Source organism: Anser cygnoides, chromosome 1 (assembly GCF_040182565.1).
Source record: "Anser cygnoides isolate HZ-2024a breed goose chromosome 1, Taihu_goose_T2T_genome, whole genome shotgun sequence".
Taxonomy (NCBI): domain Eukaryota; kingdom Metazoa; phylum Chordata; class Aves; order Anseriformes; family Anatidae; genus Anser; species Anser cygnoides.
Genome location: NC_089873.1, coordinates 126,889,312 through 126,915,246, shown reverse-complemented (window position 1 = coordinate 126,915,246; position 25,935 = coordinate 126,889,312). Strand labels below are relative to the sequence as shown.

Below are 25,935 nucleotides of genomic sequence, written 5' to 3'. Positions count from 1 at the left end.
GTAAAATAGCAATGAATTGATGAGGTAACTTTCAGGATGATGCTGTGATAGCTGCCATTTCAGAGACTTAAGTGGTTGTTGAATGTTTTATATAGTGTAGTCTGCATGCGGAGGGTTTGAGATCTTCCAGCAAAACCACTAAGACGAAAAAAAATTTAAATCAGTCTAGTAGCAGCATTACCTTGGACAGGATTATCCAGCAGGCAAAGGAGTTTAAATGTTTGCTTTGCCCTTCCATGTCGTGATCAACAAACAGCGTGCTGCAGTCATCCTCCTACTTTGGGGCTCAAGTTCTGCCCCTTATATTTAGCCCATCTAAAACACGCCTGAGCTGAAGGAGACTTAGTGGGAGACTAAGCAGCATTTGAGTACGTTAGCGTCACACATGGGCTGCAGCTGACAAAGACAAAATACAGGCAGTTCCAATTAAACTCCTGAAGTAAATTCTGACTCATTCATGGTAATGAAATGCCGAGGCAGTAGGTACCCACCCCTCTTCTACGTGCACAACTAACTCTTGCCTACTGCTTGGTTTAAGGGTTTCTGAGGTCTTGTTAGCATACCTGGAAGTGGTTCATGCCCAGCTGTAGGATCAAGATCTTCAAATAAGCGCAAGTGGGACCAAAATTAAAATCCTAAATATTTTTTTAGGCAACAAATAAAAGCAATGTTATCTTCTGAAAGGAAAAACCACCAGCAAAACTCACTGAGGTTGCACTGAACATCCTCACCACTGCTTGAAACATGCCCCTTTCCAATTTCAGTGCAGAGTTGGATCTAAGAATCTGATTTCCAGCCACTGCTTTGAAAATGCTGATCAGCATCAAAACAACCTCAAATTAATTCATATAACCTGGGCAGTGCCATCTGCACTGGTCTCTTGCAGAAGACACAGTGGTCTGCTCTTCCCACGCTTTCACCTGAGATCTGAAATGGTGGCAAATTGCACCTCACGCAACTCTGCCTCCCGAGCCCTTCCCAGGGCCAATACTTCCCAGTATTCACCGGCCTCTCTTGGAGTCCATGAGGTGCAGATGCAGACTGCCATTTTGAACTTGTCTTTTGAAAAGGAAAAAAGACAAAATTTCCAGGGCTCCAATTTCTTCCAGCCTTACCAAAAGCTATCCTCGAGCCCAAGCCCATGAAGCCATATCTCACGTACATACCTAGTTTAAAATTCATTCAGCAGAGCACTGACAGTCAAACAAGCCTGTCAGCAGACAAAGAGTGAACATACAGTAAAACCAATTAAATACACAGTAATTTTAGAGAATGTTTCTGAACTAAAACCCTCACTCCCTGGCTATGCTGTGCCAGCAAGTTTCTTCCATGATTTAGTTGCAAAAGTATCGTGAATATTTGAAGAGGGACTACCAGAAGCTGTTAGGGTGAGTTTGAGTAAATAACTTCAGGCTTTTTTTTTTTAAAACATGGGAAAAATGGGAAAATAGAGACATTTAAAACAAAGTTCTTTTTCAGGCACTGAGCTCAGTCAATCCCAGAGCTCTTTTACATCAGCAACAACTGAGAGGGCCAGGGGAGGCAATCCAGCTACTACAGATCTCCTCCTTGCTGTACTCCATGACATGATGGCAGAGAAACATTTCCATTACAGAGCTACAGCCAGTTACACAGATATGTTCACTATAAATAAAAAGATTTTCTATTAATAACTCTAGGCTTGAGTGGTAATGATTCATCACAGCAGTGAGGCGTTGGTCATTAAGTTACAATACAAACTCAGCATTAATTACTACAGTAAAATATTTCTATTCTCAATGTGAGACCTAAGAATAAGTAGTTTTTATCTCTCACAAACGTACATAGAGACAAGTATAAATAATATTCCTTGGACAAAGATTCATTTACCTATTATCAAAGATGGTGACAGCTTGGAGTTCTTGTCCCAGACAAAAAATAGGCGACACAAATTCTTTGTGTATTTATTACTATATGTAAAAGATGTAATATACATATATATATATTTGTATATATAAACACAGAGGTTCTGCATGACTGTAGATACATTTCTATAACTACTGCAATTGTGGTACGTGATTACATTATCATGAAGTACAAAAACACAGCAATTCTCTCAAGCATCTTCATTCATGAGATAGTTCTTTTAAGCAACTTCATTTGTGGGATTTGTTTTCTTCACTGCATCCAGAGGTTTTGATGTCAAGCCTTGCTCCCTACCCTATAACCTTTTTCTCCCACCCCCTTCCGAAGGCTGAATTTAGAAATTATGACAAATTCATATTTAAATATTGATACATATAAAAAGCTGGGATAGATTTTCAGTTCTTTATTTGTTTGGTCAGTCAAGTATATTCAGCTTCAAAAGAGTTTTAAAAGTAAAGAAAACAGAAAATATAATACATACCCAGAGCGGCATTAACCATTACAGAAAATGACTAAAAACAGCTGAATCAGCAACAGAGTGTAACCGAAGGGAGAAACTATGTCGGGATCTGGAAGCTTGATCTCTCTGCAATGCATTAATCCCATCTGGATCAGGTAACAACCCTGTTCCTGCACTGGAAAGCTGCCTAACCTACAAATACAGGCAGCAAATTCTTAGAAAGGCCAATGTGTTACATGCTAGTGGTTGTAACATTCAGTCTCTTTACAGGAGTAACAGTCAGCTTTCAGGAGCCATGAACCTCACACTATCCTTCCAGCAAAAATAAAGTTGCTTCTAAACATTAATTTTTTAAACTTTTTTACTCTGAAATAAAAATCTCAACACCCTGTTTTATCAACTCATTTCGTGCATCTGTGCTGTCACACCACTTTTACCCAGTGCTTCCTGATTTCACAAACTTTAAACTTAGAAGGGACAGATAAGTCTATTCTCCTGGATCATAAAACACCACAGTTCATCCATTTAACCTGCCATGGAGCCCAACTACTCCAGTTTAGGTGTCCTCCTTGCTCACACAGAACATCGGTCTTGATTTGAAGGTATCCAAGGCCACGTTTTGTGCTTGTGACCCATCATCCCCACTGCTAAAAGCTGATGATTTCCATCCACTCATCCTCCTAATTTCAGTATGTTGGGCTCTATCTGCCAGATATTGCAGATGAAAGCTTTCTCCACTACATCAGCAGCACTTCAGTATCAACTACTTTCTTCCTGCTACTTATATACCATAGTTATGTCCACTTTGGTGTCCATTCTGTGGTGCTCAGTTGCTCCATCCTTCATAGGTAAACTCAACAACTTTAAAAGCTGTGCAGTCCTCAGTAGACTGTAGTGAAGTGTGAGTAACCACACAAATAACCCAGCTGTGGAGGATGTCATCTCCACCGCTCAGTCCAATAAAAAAAAAAAACCTCTCAGCACCTGACTCGGGAGCTGCTCAGCACAGATCCTCTGGGCCCTTAATTCCTGCACAAACCAAACATAACCATTACCATTTTAGCAGCATTTTCCTTCTCTGCTCCCAGTTCTGCTCTACAATACCATTTCCCAGTCTTACAAAATTTCACCACTCAGATCACTATTCCATACGCTACAAGAAATTACTCATTCAGGAGCTAGCGTGCAGTTGCAGCAGCAAACAAAAAAATTAGAAGAGGCTGTCAGGGCTGGCTGTGTGCCTACAATGTCAGAACAGACCATCTAGCAACCTCACATCATTGCAAAAAAAGTCTACCAAGTGAACGTGAAACCATATAAAAAAGAAGCTGCAACAACCTCGTAAAATCCAAAATGATGGAAAATACCTGCTTGTACACTGTGCACACTAATAACTTCTGAGTTTCTGTTGCAACCCAGATGCCCGTGTCCTTCTTGAAAAACAAGACCCTAAACCTAATTTACATGAGAATACAGGTTCAATGGCTTCATCTGTATCTACTTATTGCACACATTTTTCTGATAGAACTTCTATCCGTTGTCAGAGAAGCACAAAGGGAAGCTACCAAGGGAAAACAGGCAGATGGTGACAAGACAGCAAGGGGGGGGGATGTAACAAGATCTCTCAAAGCAAAGTATGATTGTATTTTTTCAGCCTCATTTCCTAACAGAATTGGTGTGGCAAAGGAAATTTCAAGAAATCCTAGTAGCGGAGAATAAAAAATCCACTTATATGCAAATACATAAATAGTACTAAAAAGGGGGGGGTTGGTTTTTTTTATTTTGGTTTAGTATTGAGAGCACTTGTTTGTTAGCCATCCTTGGTGATGACTCATTCATTCTAAGACAGCATGCTGATACACTGCTGGTGCAGCACTCAGTGCTTCTCAGATTTCTTTCATGGTTGCAGCAAAGTGTCGCTTCCCATCTAAATACAACATGGACTCTGAAATTAGGTGAAGAAAAGAGAAAAAACACATTTACAACTTAGTATCAGTATTGGGCAACTAACTACACAGAATGGTAAGATGAAGAAGCAATCCACATTGTCATCACAGCATAAAATAAATATGCTTTGCCGCAAAATCCTGTTAAAATATTCAAATGCCAATAGTTCATCTATTAAAATGACAAACGTTTCAACAGAAAGGAAGTGTTCCTTCCCACAGTTTCAATGGCAATGCATTAACTGGGTACTTGCCTCCGTATGTTTTGGGGACAACACGTGGGACCTCGTTTTCTGATATAAATGTAAAATGGAAGATGTTGGTTGTGTGGTGCTCTCTAGTATCTGCATCATATACCTCACTGTGCACTCGAACCTGGATGTAGTTTTTCTCCGTGTAACAGACCTGCACAGTTAGGAAAGGAGTTACAGTTCATACTTCATCACTGGCACTGAAAAACTCTAACAGACAATTTTAGTGTTTAACAAGAAAAGTCATACACATTCATAATGCACAGTTCGTTATCAGTGATTAACAGTGATAACAGGAAGGGTACGTTTTTCTGCTCTTCAAAGAGAAATAAACTCCCACCTGTCCAGAAAGCAATAATAAGGATCCAACCTCAACTGGCCTCTGAAACATGATATCATCAACAGATACAATAAAAGGTCTGGAACCCCTGAGAAAGAAAAAGGAATTTCTTATTAAGAACAACCAGTGTATTTGGAGAAATTTAAACTATTTCCTTTCCAGCATTTCAATGATGTGTTACTAGAAAATAAATCTCTTACTTAAATGCAGGTCACAGGAAGTGCTAAAGAATTATGCCATCACCCAAGACAAAAATAAGAGGAGGAAACCTCTTGCACACATAAAAACAGACATTCTTTAAGGTTACACTACTGCATCATCATTGTATCTTATGACTTACACTGGCTAGGCAAACTTCATGCCACCATTGCTTAGGCCTTGGTTTTCCAAGCACTGACATAAGGCACCTTTCTATTAGGCTACACATGCTCCATTACACTCAGGCGTAGATCTTTGCTGGGTGATGAACAGTCACACTTTCTAAACACAAGTAGTTATTAGAAGTTGTTGAATTGTATAGATGTAGTATTTATTTAGGAGAACATTTATTTTATACATTTAGGAAAAAAAACGTATCTTCAAAGTCAGTCTCAGTAGCTTAGCAAGATAGAACAAAACAGACAAAATATTCCGTTTCTATCCCTATGTTTAGTGTTTAAAAAACAAGCTCCAAGGAGCATGATGCAAATCTCTGCAAATATGACAGGTGGTCTAAGTAAAATAGTGCTGTGAAATAACAGTGCAGCATCCTCCTCTTGAACATGTAGGTCTTTTCTATTTGTATTGTCATTAGGTTGGCTAGCATGGTTTCCTGACCTATCCATACATGCTCAATGTTCTAGATTTTATACACATAAAAAGTCTGCAACTCACCCACAGCTGCAAGCAGTCGCCCATCCCAGTTCAAATGCCTTTCTCATTAGAAAGCCCCCAAAGATCCTATTGAAGATGTTCCGCTCCTGTATGTAGAAACAGAAAAATCAGACCACTGCATCACATATGTTCTTCTCAAAGCATTGTGTTAAAGTCTGCGCTTCAGTTCACAGCATTTAACAGAACTCCGAGCATCTGATGTATAAAGGCATGCAAAAGTCCAAATGGCTGAGGAACCTTTACTTAACAGGCACTCAACTGACTCATTTGATAAAACTCTAGACTGCGTCATAAACTGGAAGCCCAAATTAAATAATTTACAAACTAATTTCTTTAAACAAACTAAGCAGTCATAGGAGACTTCTCATTACTTTCTTTCCTATTTCACAGTGGCAATCCAAATAGATACAGATTTTCTATTCCATGAACAGAAAAATGGCAAAAGAAACTAAGATCTAAATACATTGCAAGGACTGCAGGACCTAACCAAAATAATGTATTAACTAGTCTTAAAAGACAATTCATAATCCAGTAGCCGTTTCTGTAGTTTATTCATATTTTTCAAAATACCTGAGGATGGCAAATCTGTAGGCCTTTTAGCTTTGCATCTTCCATCCAGACTGAATTGGGCGGTAATACACGACTCCGAAAACTTACTGTCCTATGAAGGAAACAAAAAAACTTTACATGAGCAGATTTCAACAGGTCAGAAATGCAAAAGAAGTAAATGCAGACAAACACAAAAAAATAGAAAAATCGAAACCAAACAAGCCACCATCCAGGAATGATGTCACTGAAAGCTGCTGCAACTGAGCCTGAAGCTGTATCTAAAGAGATACTTATGACTGCAATAATAAATCTACAAAGTCTACATTTCTCTTCTTTCAGAAACTTCTGCTAATGTCCAAACTCCTTTGAAGGAACAATCTCAACTTGAGAAAGGTACATGAAAGAAAAGATAAGCCACATCCACAAAACACACACTTTCCCAGAAAAGCCTTACACTATTTATTAAATCAGAGTATAAACTGATATACTTATCATAATGAGCTAACAGAATAATTCAACACATATGAGCTAACAGAATAATTCAACATTAAACATGCAGACAGTCTAAGGTTTTCAAACCCAGGCAGACTGTGTACAAAACACCTCTGTTATTTTTAATGGAAGGTATGTCTCACTTTGGTGAACAGCTTTGAAAATAACAACTGTGTAAGGTTAGTGAGTCCAAGAAATCATCCACAAACACAACAGCATGCTAATGTTATTAAACATTGTGTGACAACCCTCGGCACTGGATGATTTCACAGAAATCTGAACTATAAGAGAAGTGTGACAACACTAGTCTCCCCCAACTAATGTTGCTCAGAATTATTCCGAAAACACACTAAGTTACCTGATCAAAATATGGCCAATTCCAGCCCTCACAGGCTTTTTTCTACCTACCTGGCAGAAAACTCTTATATTGTGTAAATCACACAGCTGCAAAACCATTGCATTCCCTTATTTGGTTAAACATCATTAACCTTTTTCCCCGGGATTATTCCTAACATCTTACTCAGAAGCTCTTTGTGCTAACACTTTCATCATCTTGGCAGAGCTAACACTCCTGAATGATGAAAGACTCTTAAGAGGCACAGATGACACGTCAAAGTTTGTACCTGTATTTCAAGTAAAATGACCCAGAGTTTAAATTGAAAAATGGGAAAACAAAACATGTGCCTTTATGCCAGTATGCCCTCTAAGAGCCCACTCAAAACGCACATTAATTTTCTTCCTCAAGACTCCATTTCTCCTCCATCCCTCCCTTTCTTGCCTTGTGTCCAATGTATTCAGGAATATGTCATGAACAATGTTTCTTTCTTCTGCAGTGGGAGCCATTTTCAGTAAGGAAGCAGTGCTGAAATCAATCCTCTTTAACTTGTTCACTAAGTAGAAAAAAAAAGTATGTTAGAGTTCAAAGGAAAAAAAAACATTTGATTTGGCTCTGACGATTTGAATCTGGAATCAACTGACTCCTTTTTTTTTCCTCTGTTAAGTTAAAAGCTAGAGCTTGACAGTCCTAACTCAAACAAATTTGGCTTTTAGAACTGACTGCATCTAAGAAAAAAGATAAAGACCCAATTATGCTGACACCCAGTCCCCTTACAGGAAACTTACGTATTCCCCTTGAAGTACAGAAAAAACATATCAAGCAAGAATCACTAAATAGCAACCTTCTTCAGGTTTTGTCAGTGGTACAAGAATGCAAATTTATAAATTCACTGCCATAGGCCATAATGATTGAAATTTTAACTTAAAACATCTTTTGTTCAGTTTATTCAAACTTTAATGTTTCTTATTAATTCTCCACTTCGAAATTCCAGCTTGAAACAAAAGGAAACAAAGCTATGATATTTCTTCTGCTCTCCCCTCCATTTTCAGTACTCAGTACTGACGTGGAGTGCCTGTCGGTTTAGCCAAAGAGTTTCCAAGAATGTGAGAGCAGGCTTTTAAACTCTTAGCAATATTGACATACAAGACATGACAAAAATCTTCTTTTGAACAAATGAGGACCATTTCTAAGTAGGAGAACTTCTGAAGTCTACTTCCTTCCAGCTACTAACTTGAAACTAAGGCAGACTTGCATGCTACCAGAAAATACAGAATCATTTAGGTTGGAAGAGACCTCTAAGGCCTTTTGGTCCAACCTTTAACCTAGCACTGCCAAGTCCACCATTAAACCATGTCACTAAGCACTACATCTACATGTGACATACTTTCCCCTTGCTTGAAGATTTCTTCTTCCTCAGGGCTCTCAGGAATGAGTGGATTAACAAATGCCGGCCTATGGACAGAGATTTGTAAATTACAAACTTTACAAGAATTTGTCCTGTAAATACACTGTGTTTCATTTTTGCTTACATACACACTACACAAGATTAAAAGACATCCTTCAGATTACATCGTAGAAATAAATACATTATTTCATAATTGACAGCTGCCAACAGAATATCATACTTGCTTAATTAACTGCCTCTTCAGAACTGAAGCTATCCAACCACAATCTAGTACAATTAAGAAAAAATAATTGACACATCTGTGCTTCATAAAGAGCTAAATCTGTACCCATAGATTACATGGAGATCATTAAAGCAGAAAGCTATTTAGAAACTCGGCAAATGAGGAACTGGCGATCTAGGATAGTCTAAAATAGATACACAAAACTTGAACAGCAGCATTCCTTCTGGAATAGAAAGAGCACAGTGCTGTAGCTAGCGAGCGTTCTTACAATCTACATGTTCCCATGACAGCCTTATCAACAGCCAAAAGCTGTTTACCACATACGCCACTTATCAAAGAAGATGATACGAGGCTGCCTTGAGTCCCAATTCATACATTTACTTGACTGCACAAATAAATTTACTCTAACAAAACTGCATAAAACTTAGTTATTTCTTCTCACAAGCCAGGGCAAATGCTTATTTTCAAGACCCATTGTTCCTCATGATTTCCACAGATTATTTTTATATTTTAAACACTTATACAAATAGTCAAAACAAGATATATATGCAAATAAACACACACATATATACACATTCATACACACACAAATATGTAAATCTGCTAAGCAATTCACCTCTGTCCTCAGGCTTTATTTGGGCTGGTAACAAGAAGCATACAAAGAGACCTTTCACTCGGAACAGCCTGCTCTTTTCCCTTGTTTGCTAGAACTCTGGATTTTCAAGACACACCAGCTCCTACACTATTGCACAGCTCATTCTCCCTCTCTTCAGCTCAGGATGCATCTCCATTAGCTATCCTGTCCAAGCCCCTGAGATGCAAGTTTTTTATGGTCCAAAAGCCATGCAACCAGATTTAGGGGCACTATACCCAATCTTATATACCCTGTACCTCTCTGAAAGGTTTCTACCTCACACAGAATACTTCCAGAACACACCGGGTTTGTGGTTAGCTGGCTCGAAGAACAGACACTAAAGTCTGTGTGAAGTCTTATCTACATGGACTTATGCAGACAGCATATCTCCTCAGCTGTCCCTAGCCCGTTTGTAAAGCAGAATAAAAATACTGCTTTGGATAGTTGCTTGGAGTATTATTGTTTGTTTGTTTTGCTACATTAGTCAGTCTACTAGTGTATAATGCCATTTTTGAAATTTTAGGGGGGAAAAAAAGAGGGGGAACCGTAAAATTAAGTGTATATATATATTTTTTTTAATGTATAAATACACTAATAGAATCTAAAAATAACACAAATCTGATACAGAAAACCATACTAATAACTACTTATAATGTTATCAGGATTAAATAATTATGTCAAGCAAAATCCTTCCAATAAATATCCTTCTTCATTAAATAAAAGCGATTATTTAAACTAGTCAGAAACAGAAAATGGTTTATTACTTCTGCGGGCTACACAAGGTGTAAGAAATACAAGATCTAAGAAATATAGTTGATTTTTCCAGTATGGGAGTCACATAAACCAAAACTAAAACTGAGCAGTCTATTTAATGACTGAATATTACAGAAAGGGTGAAACCAGAAGGGTTTTTGTTTTGTTTTGTTTTGTTTGTTTGTTTTGTTTTTATATACTTTTCTCTTTTTTGTTGTTGTTTTGTTTTGTGAGAATACTCAGCAGGTCCATGTTTTTTTTACATAAATTTTTATATAATTTAGGTTGAAGTATTCTGACAACACCTACCATAACGAATTACAGAATTAACGATACTATTACACTCAAAGGCTATTTAACCTACCTGAAAGGAGGGTGAGTAGAGGATGGATCCATGCTATTTTCAGTGGTGCCAATGCTAGGACAAAAGCCCATGGGCACAAACTGGTACACAAGAGGTTCACCTGAACATCAGGGAGCACTTTTGCTCTGTGCGGGTGACACAGCACTGGCACAGAGTGTGTTCAAAAACCCCCTCGATGTGCTCATGGGGAACCTGCTCTGGGTGTCCCTGCTTGAGCAGGGGGGTTGGACTAGATGACCATGACCTCCAGAGGTCCCTGCCAACCTAAGCTATTCTGTGATTCTGAACCATTGAGACTCAATCTTTCTGGTTTTTTTTAGGGCAAGAAAGCAATCAATTTTAACAGCTACTGTACAACGCACATGGGTTTGTAGTCCACTGTTTTACTTCTTTGTTCATCAGGCCAGTCATCCAAACGCGGGGAAATCTGTTACGGAAAAGGGACAGATCCGAAGACTAACAGCAATGCCTGGTATCATTTGACTCCTGAACTCAAAGCTCTGATGCTTGCCCCAGGGAAGTAACATTTGCCAACAGAAAACGTCAACTATACGATTCATTTATAACCCACACCATACAGCTTCACACATACATAGCTGCCACGTTTGCCACTTTCACCACAACAGGAGCCTGAAGACTACTTCCTTGTCCTACAAATTACCGTTTGTTTTCTGGGTCCCGGGCCACCATGACAAAGGTTGCATCTAACACAGGGCAGTAATCACCGTCGTGCAACTGAGAGAGACAGGAAACAATTGTACCTTTAAACTCAAAAATCATAAAAAGCGCTTAGCGAGCTATTCAGTTGGTATCCCCTACACAATCATATAATTATCGCAATGTTTACTTTCATTTTATCATCCCTTCTAAGATCTCCCACAGTAGGCTGAACAGAAGGAAAGAACACAGCTTAAAACTCCATTTTCAGGAATTCTGCAACAAAACCATGAAGCAGAGGAACGCTAGTTAACTACTATTTTCAGCTAGGGAAAAATATAAAATAAAATTGTAAAATGCCCACTTACTCTTTATTCTGAGAAATGCCTAAACAATTTTATAACTAATACCAAATTGGCACCACTGTCAGCACTGGGAGGCAGTTCAGACAACAAAGCTGTAACGCTATCTTCTACATCAGAGACTTCACTTAAGGACACAAACTGAATCAAAAAACATTTACCTGTTTACCTGACTCATAGCCACTCCTATCACATAAGTAGACTATCCTTGCTTCTCTAAATAATTAAATTACTGAATGTTTCAGCTAACTGATCAACAGACTGTAAGTATTCACTAGAAATATTAGGGATTTTTAATTAAATTAATATTCATTTTGCTTCCTGTACAGTGTAGAGTAGTTACACCTTCCATTTATTTTCGATTATTATTTAGCCTTTAGTAACTTATTACAAAAATTACGCTATGCAGTAGACAATATGCACAGAAAATACAATTTAATACTGAGTCTGAATATCAGCATTAAAATTTATAAATCTATAAAATGCACAGGTACAAGGAAAATAACACTTTTCAAAAGCAGAGAGAAGCTTCTAAAGATACAGAGCACAGATACCTATTTTGTCTCTGAGTATTACTGATCTCAAAGTTAACTACAAAATTGTGGTTAAGAAAAATGCACGTCTTGACAGAAGGATTAGCAACAGCGTATCTCGCTATACCTAAACTACTGGAAGTCATCTCAGTTATTCTAGAAATGTAACTTAGGCTGTTATTGTTATCATCCAGAATTCACTCTGAAACACCTTGCAACTGCTGTAGGAGAGACAGAAGTCACCAGAACTAACCTGCAGCATGTGCATCTTTACTTCCATTGAGGTCTTTCCAACCCAAGAAACATTGCCCGTGAATTTGATGTCACAATCAGGGTGTACAACCTTCTTGTGCAAATCTACAGGAATAAATGTTAGAGGTTACTGGGAGACGGATCACTCACGTCTAATACTAGAAAGACTGGTTCTTCTAAGATCTTTTTGTGTTGTGTAAGCAGCAAAGCACACAAACAACCCAGAAGAGACAGCTGTTGTATGGGACCACACTGCTAGCCTGCAGTTCCTGCCTTATCTGCTTTCACTAAAACCAGAAGAGGAAGGAACAGGCACACGTGTGGCAGGCGGATGGCAGACCCACAGAGGTGGTCAGCAGAACATGCGACACAAGCAAGGTCCAGCTTCACCAGAACACTGTTTAAAAATGAAGCTAAGAAACTCACATGCTAATACAAAACCAAACACAGAAGTGCAGGCTGCACAAAAGTTGTGTTTTTAAAGGAAGGGAAATCTGAAATGCTGAAAAGCATCCACGAAACCCTCTTCCCCTCCCCCCTTCAAGAAAAGCCAGAGTATTTAAGAGGTCAAAGCCAAAACAACATGAAGGCAACTCAACAGGGGAGGGAAGAAGGTATCCCCAGTAACAACGACAGGAATGCAGTAGCTGCCGAATGAGTAAGATAAACAGATGAAACTATTCCTGCTGATCAAATTGCCACTTACTAATTTTATCCACCAGGGCTGTAACTATCGATAAGGGAGACCTTGGCTGCGTTTCCTGCTTGGTGTGAGTGTAGCAAATAAGAACTGTGGAGAGACCAAAAACGGAGTCAGCATTTAGTTCTCTTGTATTTTAACAAGAATTTTAGCAGAGCAGATCAAAACCATCTTTGTGAAGCATGAGAGGTACCTGCAAAACACAAACCGAAATATCACAGCGTAGGAGTGCACGACTTCCACATTTTCATGTACTTAATTCAGAGGATTGCTATAAAGAAAACAGTGATTCAGCAGCTGTCTCAGCTATATGTATATTTACTTACTGCAAAGAGAAATTTAACTGAGTGCTTTAAATCAACCCATCGCTCCACTCCTTCCAATCCCACATAATGTTCCCTTACCCCTGTAGCCCACTCTCTCAGATTCTTCATTCCCTTCCTACCTCCTACTTTGATTTCATGCAGGTTGTTCAAGGATACGTACTATCTGCAGACTTGTTTTCAGATACTGATTGCTTTAAAGAGGTGCAGATTAGATAAACTGTGCCTTACAGGTATGAAAGCATAGTTGGAGGTATTTACCACACTGTAATCACTACTAGCCAAGTGATTACTTAAATTAATTAGCTCTGCTCATGAGGGCATATGCAAGTAAACAGACTCCTCAGAGTAATAACAGACTCCTTAGAGCAATAATAAAGAGTAATGTTGCAAAGATTTTTCTTCCTAGTACTCAAGTAATTTTTACTCAGTAAAGGTTTCAAAAGCATCTCATTAGGTGCAGATACTTTCCAGAGAAGGGAAAACTCTGTCTTTCCAGGAAATGTAAGTAAAAATGACTGAAGTCATAATTCTAAAAGCTGTTATGCCTAGCAGTTATGGCATCAATACAATTAATAATAGTCTGAATGGGATTTATCAGAACCTCAATGCCAAAGACAAAAACTTAGAAGTTGATCAATCGTTCACATGCCAAGATCATTGGATATGCTGGGAACAGGGTGGAATGGTACTTGTTCCTGTGAAAACCGCTTACCACCATTCTGAACACTGTGTAATCTTGATTTCCCCAAAATAATATAACCCCAGTAGAACTGACTGAAGATAAGTATGACTACAAACAAGGCAAAGACATTGTCTGCTGTTACCAGGAAAAATCCAAGATCTTCACAGGTCTACAGAGAAACTAAGCAAGGCACAGAATGAAAAAAAGGCTCATCTTATTTATCAACTGAAATGAGACACTAGGTTTAAGTCTCCTTTTTTAATTTAGGACAGGTCCTATCTTCCATATCCCAGTACAAAATACAAATCATCTAGCTCTTTTGCCTATCCTCACAGACAGGTGACTTGCATTCACTTGTTTCTCTGCCTGCCTCACTCTTGGCCATCTGGACCCACAGAAGGTCTTTCTGTCCTGCTGAAGGAACCATTACATACGTACTTCTCCCTCAGACCTTTCCCTTAACAAGCACTCATTTTTTTGCGAGAAACCTCCATCAAACTGCTACTGACCAGCTAAAGAACTTTACTGAAGAAAGATGTCATGTGGTGACATTTTAAGACAGAACAGAATAGCTGGAAGGGACCTACAAAGATTGTGGAGTCCAACCACCTGATCACTTCAGGGTTAACCAAAAATTTAAGCTTATTACTGAGGGCATTGTCCAAACGCCCCTGGGCACTGACAGGCACGGACAGCAACCACCTCCCTAATAAGCCTGTTTCAGTGTGTGACGGCAAAGAAACGTTTCCTAATGTCCAGTCTGAACCTCCCCGGCACAGCTTTGTGCCATTCCCACGCTTTGTTGCCCTTCTCTGGGCACTTTCAAGGACTTTTAAGAGAAAAACATCAAGTCATATTAACAACCCGGCAATTATTTTAGCTGCAAAACAGGAATCAAAGATCTTGATATTTTAAAGACCATGAACAAATGACAAGGAGAAAAAAATAAGAAAGCTAACTCGTGAAGGAACTGAGTATAATTATTCTTACAGCTGGTCCTTTACAAACTGGCAGAAGCTGAAGCTTAGCATTTTGCTTCTGGCTGTTCCTGTTCATACTTCATCCTCTTTCAGCATCAGTATCTTTTTTAATTCCCCTCAGAGACAGCACATTGATGCAATCCTTGCTGAGGTCACACTGTATCAGTACTCAAACAGTACTCACTCACTCTGCACTATTTGTGTTTTCTTTTCAAGGGCACAGGTACCTACCTCCTAAACTGTCAAGATCTTCAAGTATCCTTCCAAACCTGTAAGATACATTTTTTGACAATTAAATAACTGCTTCCAAAATACGTTAAAGTTAACACTTTCCTGTACGTGTAATATATTTACTTTGTTACCTTACACTGTTGTATACATTCAGATACTTCTCTCTTATTTGAGGTTGACTTCCTAGAGGCAGAATAACTTCCAAATAGCTATCTTTCATTCTTCTAGGGGGGAGATCTTCCTGACGTTTTGCCAGTAAAGTATGAAGAGCTTTTCTTTCCTGCATTGCTTGCACATGATCCCTAGTAAGAAAAGAAACGCTTCATCTGGAGTATGAGAAGAGTATATTAGACAGCTGAAACTCTCTCTAGCTAAAAGATGTCACACTGAAAATTACCAAAACAAAAAATGAATTAAAGATCATACGACAAAGTAAGTGTGTCTTGAAAAGAAGGAGAAATGCACATAATCAGATAAAGGAACACTACTGCCAAAAAGTTTTGAATAGTTTTGTGTACCAGTTGCAAGCACATACTTTGTACTAAAGAGACAAATGAAATTTATCCAATTCAGAATGCTACAAAAATGATTCCCCTTGAAAACAACTTAGTTTTAACAGAAAAAAAAAAGAAAAAAAAAAGAAAGAACACTCAGATCACGCCTAATTTAACCTATAACGTTTTGTGTGTATTCACACCTTTCATAGCTACTGTATTACAACTCTTCCTACAAAGTCAATTTTACACGACTGTCAATTTACAATCTCTCTCAGGAAGTAAAGCAGATGTACAGTACTGGTTAGCACTGACAACAAAGAGAGCTAATCTGGTAAGAATTGCTATCACCTACAGATGACTTCTTCCTTTACAGCAACAGTTACAGTTCATGCAGCATACACAAAAGAGGCACACAAAAAAAGGGAAAGTTAATCTACATATTTCCCTTTCTACCCAGTAGTCTCAAAGCTACACAGGAAAGTTGTGAAAATAAATAATAGAGAAAAGGGAACAATAATTCAGAGCTGCTTTTTCAGCACCATGAGTCCAGAGGGGTTACAAATCTCACAAGGGAGACAGTGCCAACGTACTGTCACTTCTTTCCAATTCTTTCCAAGGTGGTTCCTTGCACAGATACCTGTGATATATAACAGCAACCTTGCCCAACATACTCTCTTACCTGTTCCTCCAAAGCACCCTCCCTTTAGAAGTGCAACCTAACTAATAAAGCAAGTATTTCATAACATCCCTAGAATCAATAACAAAGCACTAAATAAATGAAAGTTAAGCATGCAACGGTTCAGGCAAAAAGTAAAAGAGTGTGCACAACTATTAATCAATTTTGTGGTGTTTTATGTCTTCTCATGCACTAAGTAACCAAACATAATTTTAAACTTGTAGTGAATGTGTGCCATTCATTCAGTCGTGCATGCTGCATTGTGATTTGAGTGCCACTCTGTTTAATGAGGAAAAAAAATCTTAACACAAACAACAGAAAGAACCTTTTCACCAAGATCATCAAAAATTTGTCTTTAAGTCTTGACTTTGGATGAATTCTGGGTATTAGCCATACTTTAAGATGATGACTTTTTTGGCTTTGGTTTTTATGTTTGGGAGAGGAGGGGTAGAAAAGTCACATTTAAACTATTTATACTCCCTCTTTGCTCTTAAATAATTCTGGGGGAAGTGTGAATCCATAATCAAAGACAGTAAAGGTTTAGCAGAAAATGTCTTTCTTTTAAATTTTACTGTTTATAAACATACGAAATACAGCTTACCTCATCTCGGCAACATGACAACTGCAGAGTTCAGAAAAAATGAAAAGAGAACAACCTATTCCAGTGTGTTTACGTTTGAAGTTGGGCCACTGCATAGAAATAGAATATACTAGATGACTAAGGAAAGGTGCAATGTCCAAGGTGATGCTCCTTCATGGTGGTGGTTTGGTATTTTTATTTGCCTTTTTTTTAAGGTTTGCTTTCAAGGGCTTTCAGTGCAAGGTTTAAGGGAAATCAGTCACAGAGTAAATAAAAAATTGGTCTACAAACACACAGAAAGAAAACAAGCGATAAAAATGCAACTATACTCTGTTTTCACCAGTCCTATCCTGGCTCCTCTGAGGTCAGCAGCAGCACCCTTCACTTTGGCTTCAGAATGTACTCTTCAACATGCAGAAATATTGGGTTCAAGGCAATAACGTTTTTCAATGGCCAAGTACTTTTACATCCTGCAGTTATCAGTCATACAGTAACAATATTTCAAAGTATTAACTAATAACTGCCCAAAACATTCTGGGAAATGGCATTATTTGTTTCAGAAATGGCTACAACTCTGCCTAAACTGTAATGCAAGTCATCCCACAAATCTGTCATCAGATTGTACCCCAGACAAATTTTACAGGCCTTCTAATTCAGTGGATTAGTTATTCCTACTGACTTCAGTAAGGTCTAAATCTTCCATAATCTAGATCTAATACCTATGTGAGACCTATAATAAGAATCACTGCACTGTATCAGCAATGAGCAAATTCATTGTTTTAGTCACATGGGTACAAAAGCAGAAGACATTTATAAGCAAGGTGTTACTTTTTAATACAAAACACCACTGCCATTTACAAGAGAAATCATGAACCAAAGTTTCCTTTCAGCAAAATTAATAGCCCAAAGTGTTCTTCCAACACGCATCTCTCCCCTCTCATATGCATCAGGCCCTCACAGTCCTTCCCTAGCTCCCATTTCACAACCCTATCAGGCTGTTTTCTTGGGTCGGTCCTCTTTAGTCATTCCATGGTCTAACTCGATGAAAGCACTGGCTGTTCACACTCCACATTTATCAACTCTGTGTCAGTCCAACATAAAAGTGGGTTCTCAAAGTCTACACAACCCATATTCTCCAAACCTCCCCCCATATTAAGCCTGTCATTCTCAAGCACTCCCAACAATGGGCTCCCTGACTTTACTTCTTCATGGTAGCTAAAGCATACAGAACCTTGCAAACCATTTCTGTTGCATTTTTTACAGCACAAGAAATGTACCTAAACTCGGTACCACACGGGCAAAAAAATGGATGGAAGATCAGGTTTGACCAGGGCCCTCTAAAGCCTCACTCCTCAGGTGGTATTTCCACATGGCATGGTTCCTCCCCAGCCGCTATGGGCTGCAGGAAAGGCTTTTTTAAAAGTCATCTTCTAGACTCCTTACCAGCTGACCTCACAAAAATGTCAAGCCCCATGATGCTTAGTTACCAGTCTTCCTAAACAAAGCTCAACTTCCCCGATTCAGGCATTTGCTTTAGCGGGCCTATAATGCCTTTTAGATAAACCTATTCAGAAGGCCAAGACATATCAGACACTCCATCCAGGCAAGCCCCTTTTCCTTTCCTTATCAGTCCTCAAAATGTGTAACAAGAGCTCATCAAATACAGTCATAAGATAATCACCCATCAAGAAAATAAATGCGGGGCCGACCAATCAGCAACACAAGTCTCCCTGACCACTACACGGACTTACTCAGAAGCGTTAACAACTGCAGGATTATAGGCAACTCTGCCTCATCCATGATAACAGAGGGGGAGGTAGGCAAACTGGATAAACCAAAATTTAGATGATTTAAATCAGATGTAAATTAATCTACAATTAAGTTCCAGCAGAGAAAAGAAATGCCTGAGATACATCTGACCACGATTAATCCACCAACAGATAAATCAAGAGATAACTGCAACACAATGTTTCCAGTAAGGCCCTAGAGCTCCTAAACTTCCATCAGGTTCCAAGGTAACAAGAGAATCTTGTAAGCATCAGGACCTTGTATTTTGTTCCCTCGGTGCTAAAGATCTGCTAGAAATATCTCAGAAGTTTGTGATCCACAAAGTAACAACCCAAGACTTTGCATTACTTTTCAGTTTGAATTCACGTTTCTGCTACAGCTCTGAGTTCTCTCCATGTTTGATAGATGAAGTAAAATACATTTAATGTACACTGTACCTCCAGTTGGTAGATGCTCCCACTATATCCCTCAATCTGCTTCGCACTGAAACAAACAAAAAAATCAAAGCAAACAAAGCTTAGTTCGGCAAGGGAAGAATGTGAGGTTGGTTGCCTGGTGCAAAAAGGCACAATCCTCATCCCAGAAGAAACAAAAATTAAGCAAATTCATGCAAATAAAAGCCTGAAAAACAAAAGTTTGGCCAAATTCGCTGATGCTGTTAGTAGGCATATCACAATATTGGACTGAGTAACATGATTGTGTAGCTTATTTTGTACAGCCAATAAAGAATGCATTTAGAGAGTTTGTTAATTAGCACCGCAGGCGTTTGATTGCATTAACAACTGAAAGAGACAGCAGATCAAGACCGGATTGAGGAATTCTGATGTGAAAATATTTCAGCCTAACCACAAACAAACAGTGGAGATAACACAGATCAGAAAGTCGTAAAAGGAACATTAAAAGGACAGTACAGCTGGGAGACGGGGAGTGAAAAAAAATATGTTTTGATTAGACCTACACATGAAGGGCGGGTAACACCAGCAGACAGACTGCTGCCAGGAGGGTTTTATAGCCTGAATTTCTAGAAGCCTCAAAGAACACAACATCAAGACACTGAAGTGAGACCTGTAAAATTGCTTTTCACACTGTTTGCACTATCAGAGTTAATACTAGCTCTGCACAGGCAGTTATTCTACTCTTTCCTGATGGGGCTATTAAATGTGCTAGGGTCTCACCAAATCTACCAAGATATTCTGTCTTTGTTAGGCAGGTGAATATGTGCTACTCGGAAACACTCGAAAACAAGCAGCAACAATTCCCAACTTCATAACAGAATAGAGCTGAGAATTGGATAGCAGGAATTCATTGCTTATTCACAAAGATTTTTAATAAAGAGGGCCCAAACAATAGGATAAAATAGTGACACATCAGGGAAGGGTTACAAAAATAAAGTGTCACACAAACAGAAAGAGGGCTGCTGGTGACTCATGAGCTGATTCTTTTTACTTTTAAGTTACGGGACATCATCACACGTTGCACATCACAAACTAAATGCCAGGTCAGAGTACTCACAGCACTCAGCTAGCTGTTCTGTGACCCCTGGAGCTAACAGAGCCTGATTCCCTATGGACTGAAATCACATATCCCTCCCTCTAGCCCTCCTTGCTCATCCCCTACTGCAAAACCCTCAGCTCCCCTCCCAACCCTCTAAACCTACCTCTGCTTTGCCAGGCCTCCAGCCAAGCACTGGCAGGAGCTGTGGTTAGCCCAGGGCTCTGCCAAGCTGACAGTGGCCACTACAAAGACCCCAGGTACTTGCCAACTGCCATCAAACACAGGCTGACCCACGTGCAGCGCTAACTCGGGCACCCTAACGAACCTCTGACTCAGAAGCTGGTTTTCACAAACCTTGGGGGAACACAGTTTGGGATTTGTGCTTATCTATCTCGGCTAGCAGCAAGCAACAAAGGAGTCTGGAAGAAGAGAGGGAAAAGAAGACAGACAAAGACAAAAACAAACTACTTAGGCCTGGGTTCTTTAGGAAATTAAGCTGAAAATACGTTTTGAAATAAGATGAGTTCCATTACTAATTCCAATAACAAAAACTATTCAGTGAGAAAGAACTGATTGAAAATTTTAGAGCTCGTTTTTTTTGGAAGGGCCAGAGGGATCTGATTCTCTTTTCTTTTTTTTTTTTTCTTAAGAAGCAACAGGCTTGTTTACATAATACGAATTACTACTTTCCTGTTACTCACACTCCACCTGTGAAGATGCCATAGCATGCATTGATTAACACAGTGTTAGCAGAAACACTGTCAGAGCTTCTAGAACACAAAACCTCGATTTTCCAATAGCGTGCAGACTGTGCTGGGACGGAGGGGGAATAAACAGCACTTTCTCTGTCTTGGTTTAAACTATGTTCATCTTCCATTTCAGCTTTAGAGACGTAAAAAGCTCTGAAAAACCTCGAGTCCAAACCTGCAAACATGTATATACCATTAGTCCCATTTAATATTTCTGATTTTAGGCATACAAGTAAACATTTGCCAGGCTGAGACCACATAACTTTCATTTGAACAATAAAAGGACAAAGTATAAAAGTGTTTCTAAGATTTTGCCAATCTAAATCTAGTCCATTTTACAGGTTCAAGGCCTGTATATCTTCTCTTTCTTTCCCCTGGGAAAATTATACTGCTTTTCTAGATTTTAATTATTTTATAACAGAAACTTAAGTAATTAAGCATAATAATTCATGCATTCTCTTTTTTTCTTATTGGCAAATGTCTTAGACACACAGAGCAATTCCAGCAAATGGGTTTTATCCATCATTGACACACTGCATATTTCACGCTAACTTCTCAGCTGAGGTCATTACGTTGCGGTCTAAAACCAGAGCAGCAGGGCCTGAGTTTATCTGAGCTGTGCAGTACAGTAACGAAGGGCACGAGGGCAGCTGGAGGAGCTCACTGCATCCATCTCTGCCATCCACAGCCCCTGGTGCTGGTGCCTCCCCAGGTTCAGGCAGACCACGCGGGTGTGTTTTACCACCAGTCTGGCATAGAGCTTCGTCTGGCCTTCAGTGAAAGACGCAGAAATCCACTGTGTCTGGACCACAACCTTTTTTTTTTTTTATTCAAATGTCTAAAATGAAGCTATGTACTGCCGGAGATGCTGCGTAAGAGATTTTGTATCCCACAAGGCTGTTAAAAATGCATTATCCAGCATGCTATCAGAAACACACTGTGCTATCCAAGATCCAGTACAATATTTCCACAAAGATGACCAGAGACATTCACTTGTCATGACTCACAACATTAAAGAAGGCAAAGGGGCTTTAAGCAAGTCTACAGAGAAGAAGAAGTTTTCATTTTTCATGAGCAATAAAGTAAGGCAAAACAGTAGCTAAGTAAGTTTAGCGTTATAGCAAATATTAAAATATGTTCAGATTACCACAACACACCATTATTCACATGAATGGGTAAGTGTCCTGTGGAGTGGAAAACACAGGTTAGATAACAATTACAAGAAATGATGCAAATGACGTCCATTAAGGGGTTACCTGATTATTTCACCTGCTTAAATTCTATTTAAGTACATGTCCCTAAATTTTAACCAACTCTAAGCAACCTGTCCTTGCTCACTGCCAAGGTTTATGGCCAGTATCTTTGTGATTTCAACTGAGCCAGCCATCTCCTTCAAACACGGCTTTCCAGTTCCTTTGTCTACTGGCTCTGCATAGTACCTGCTTGCAGTCCAAGTCCAAACGTTTTTTCAAACTGGGTGCTACCATTTATTGTTGACAAACACTATCAGTTTTGTAAAGACTATCTGCAGCATTTTTCATGAAGCAGGATGAGTTAACTCAGAGGAAGCTTCAGAAGATCCACTCGGTGTGCCTCTAGGAGTACCATGGAAGAACTGAGGGCGTTCACAACTGGGACCCACCGTTGGGACGAAGCATGTGAAAAGCTAGTAAGAATAAGTATCTGGTGTTTTGTGAAAGCATGTATACTAAATTAAAGGGAATTAGTTTACTTATCAACACGAGTTTGCAAAATGTTATTTAAATGCTGCAATTTTAGAACAGAATCTCAAATATCTACAGTTATTATAGTCCAAGAAATATTAGCATTCCTTAGAACAGAACCAGAGGCAAGGCCAGGATGGTTCCACTACTTTTACTGGCCTTCCAGATAGCATCAACACAAAACATCCAAATAAAAGAGCAGGGTAACATTTGCAATTATGCAACGTCCTGTATCCTTGCTTCTCTCCTTTGACCTCCCAAATAACTATCTTTAACCTATAGCTTTTTTTTTTCAATAGTCTAGATAAATGTCTATCTAACAACCAATAACCTTCTTCTTCTCTTTTACTGGATAACCCTGAGGTTCTATTTCAGAAACAAAGGGGAAAAGAAAGCATCAGAAACAAGCAGAACTCCATGAAGGAATTATTTGTATCTGGTTTTAGCTCTTTTTCTGCTCTCCTTTACTCAGTACATCGGATAAGAATGCAAGAAAACATTCTTAAAGTTTCTGAAACAGGAACACTGGTTTATTATTATTACAGCATTAAAACAATCTTTCCACACAAAGCTCTACTGAGAGAGTGCATTTTCATGAAACTAATCTGATTAAAAGGTTTCTCTCGCTGTATGAAATTAGCAGTAGTGACACCCTAACAGTTCTGTATGACTCATTATTTCCACTCGGTTCCTCTATTTCTCAGCCATTCTAGCCAGGCTCCTCAGCACCTCTCTGTATTGCATTGACTTTCCATCTAGAGCCTCCTCAAGAAGCAGCTGTCCCTCTGAAAAAGAATCACATACTCTTCCAAGTCTAAAGAAGCAGACTAGCCACTAAGCCTGTAAATTCAGTGACCTATACATATTTGATCTCCAAACACGTATGTTCTGATACTTCCTAAACATTTATACCATGAGCTATGGTATAAATGGTACAAACGTATATATGGTATAAACAGTCAAGGACATGCCCAGATGCAATGTGTGCAAACCATATCAACTAATCAAGGGCCACCACCTGAAAGAATAACCTCCTCAGAAACATTTCTAAATCTTCTTCCAAAGCACAGCCAATTACTTTACCTTCAGCCATATCTGGAAGCAATGGCAAGCCACTGGTCCCAGAAGTGAGCGTCCGAGCCAGAAAAGAAGGAAGCTTCCACATGGTGCACAACCTATAGACAGAGTGGAAGAATTTGGTGTCTTTAGTTTTAACGCCATGAAAATAAGTTATTTTCATAAAGATTTCATTAAAATTTGTTTTTGAATGCCACCGATTACTTCAGAAACCCCACTCCTTATTATCAGCCTGATTTTTCAAACTAGATCCAATCCACACAGCGATTCAAGCCAGACGAAATTCAAACCAGCATCTGCCATTACCTGCACACAGGAAGGAAGAATGATTCACTGGAGGCATCTGTTCTTTTCACTGACTATTCAGAGGCCCTGGGACAACCAGCTCAGACTGAATACCAGCTTTTACACCACAGACATCCTAACACAGATGGCGGCTGTGCACATCTAAAAAGTTACCCGTGACCCCAAAACATTCACTTCTTTTGCACCTGGCTGGCACCCCCTCAGATGGGGATCAAAAGGCCTCCAACACAGTGCCATTCAGCTAGCCCTGGCATTCACCCCATGGGTCAGCATGGGTGCAACTCCAAATAAGCCTAACGTGCAGGATCACAGAATCATTAGGGTTGGAAAAAGCCTTCAGGATCATCCGGTCCAACCACCTCCCTACTACCAACGTCACCCACTGAACCATGTCCCTAAGCACCACGTCCAACCTCTCCTTGAACACCCCCAGGGACGGTGACTCCACCACCTCCCTGGGCAACCCATCCCAGTGCCTGACCGCTCTTCCTGAGAAGAAATGTCTCCTCATTTCCAACCTGAACCTGCCCTGGAGCAACTTGAGGCCACTCCCTCTAGTCCTGTCACTAGTTATGTGTGAGGAGAGGCCGACCCCCAGCTCCCCACACCTTCCTTTCAGGTAGCTGTAGAGAGCAATAAGGTCTCCCCTGAGCCTCCTCTTCCCCAGACTAAACACCCCCAGCTCCCTCAGCCGCTCCTCACGGGACTTGTGCTCCAGGCCCCTCACCAGCTCCGCAGCCCTTCTCTGGACACGCTCCAGCGCCTCGATGTCCTCCTTGCAGTGAGGGTCCCAAGGCAGAACGCAGCACAGCGTGGCCTCACCAGGGCAGAGCACAGGGGGACGACCACCCCCCGGCCCTGCCGGCTGCACCACAACCCAGCCAGAAGGGACGGCCCCGAGCCCCCCAGCTCACCGCGCGTCGCAGCAGCCCAGCCGCCAGCCGCCTCCCCCGGGCAGCCCCAGGGCCGCGAGGGAGCCTCACCCCGAGGGCTGGCGGAGAGCAACCCCCGGCCACGGCTCCGGGCACCGCCCCGAGGAGCGCGGCGTGTGCCCGACCCTCAGCCCCCGTCCCGGGGTGCCAGCGGGCGCTCCCCGGCTGCCCACACGCACACGCCCTGCTCGCAGGAGCCCCTCCGCCTGCTGCCGGGGCGGTGCGGGGGGAAAAAACCGCACCGAGACCCCGGGGAAGCCCTCGGCCTCACCGTGCGGCCGCTCCTCCGCCACCACAGAGTCGCCGCCCGCCCGGCCCCGCCCGACAGGCGCCGGGCTCGGGGAGGCCCCGAGCCGCTGGAAGGCCCCGGCACCGCCCCGCGGGGCTGCCGCTGTTCCCAGAATGAAAACAGACTGAATCAACGCCTGCCGTGGCTTATTACAGCGTTTCTTTCCCTAATTTTATACCCCCTATCGCTATTTCTTACCCCCAGCATTTCTTTCCATAATGTTATACCCCCTATCGCGTGTGTGGGTGCTGCAGGAGATCTGTGGATGCAGCGGGAGTTGTCTAAATCCCAAATTCATCACCTCGCACTATTACAATGACCATCCCAATGTACCAGCTTACAGGAATAAATGACCTAAAACCTAAATGACCTAATGACCTAAAACACGTCCTCATAGCAGCAGTCCAAAGTGGTCATCCTTTCATCTCCAGTACATGGACATCCATGTCATTTTAATCACAGAATCACAGAATCATCGAGGCTGGAAGAGACCTCCAAGATCACCCAGTCCAACCTCTGCCCTAACACTAACAAGTCCTCCACTAAACCATATCACTAAGGGCTACAT

General features: G+C 40.4%; 1 protein-coding gene across 12 annotated transcripts; it reads right to left on the bottom strand.

The window, feature by feature from the left end:
* Positions 1-1,929: 1,929 nt before the first annotated feature.
* On the bottom strand, positions 1,930-25,491 carry ACOT9 (acyl-CoA thioesterase 9). 12 transcript variants are annotated; one of them, XM_048045981.2, is made up of 16 exons: positions 25,350-25,491; positions 23,847-23,938; positions 22,197-22,223; positions 19,234-19,279; positions 15,387-15,557; positions 15,256-15,293; positions 13,043-13,126; positions 12,338-12,441; positions 11,194-11,267; positions 8,538-8,605; positions 7,595-7,706; positions 6,346-6,436; positions 5,776-5,861; positions 4,903-4,990; positions 4,566-4,716; positions 1,930-4,310 (listed from the first exon to the last, which is right to left on the bottom strand). In XM_048045981.2, the coding sequence occupies exons 2-16, from the start codon at positions 23,926-23,928 to the stop codon at positions 4,252-4,254; spliced, it is 1,281 nt and encodes a 426-aa protein (XP_047901938.1). In that variant the 5' UTR covers positions 23,929-23,938; positions 25,350-25,491; the 3' UTR covers positions 1,930-4,251. The 12 variants fall into 12 exon arrangements, with proteins under 12 accessions (XP_047901938.1, XP_047901939.1, XP_047901947.1 ...); XM_048045982.2 differs by lacking the exon at positions 25,350-25,491 and adding an exon at positions 25,061-25,117; XM_048045990.2 differs by lacking the exon at positions 25,350-25,491 and adding an exon at positions 24,874-25,006.
* Positions 25,492-25,935: the final 444 nt, after the last annotated feature.

Coding starts and splice junctions, on each gene's coding strand:
- ACOT9 (XM_048045981.2), bottom strand. CDS start 23,928: ATGTGGAAGCTTCCTTCTTTTCTGGCTCGGACGCTCACTTCTGGGACC. Junction 15,558..19,233: donor GGAGCATCTACCAACTGGAG/GTACAGTGTACA, acceptor TTTTCTTACTAG/GGATCATGTGCAAGCAATGC. Junction 8,606..11,193: donor CGGGACCCAGAAAACAAACG/GTAATTTGTAGG, acceptor CTCTGTCCATAG/GCCGGCATTTGTTAATCCAC.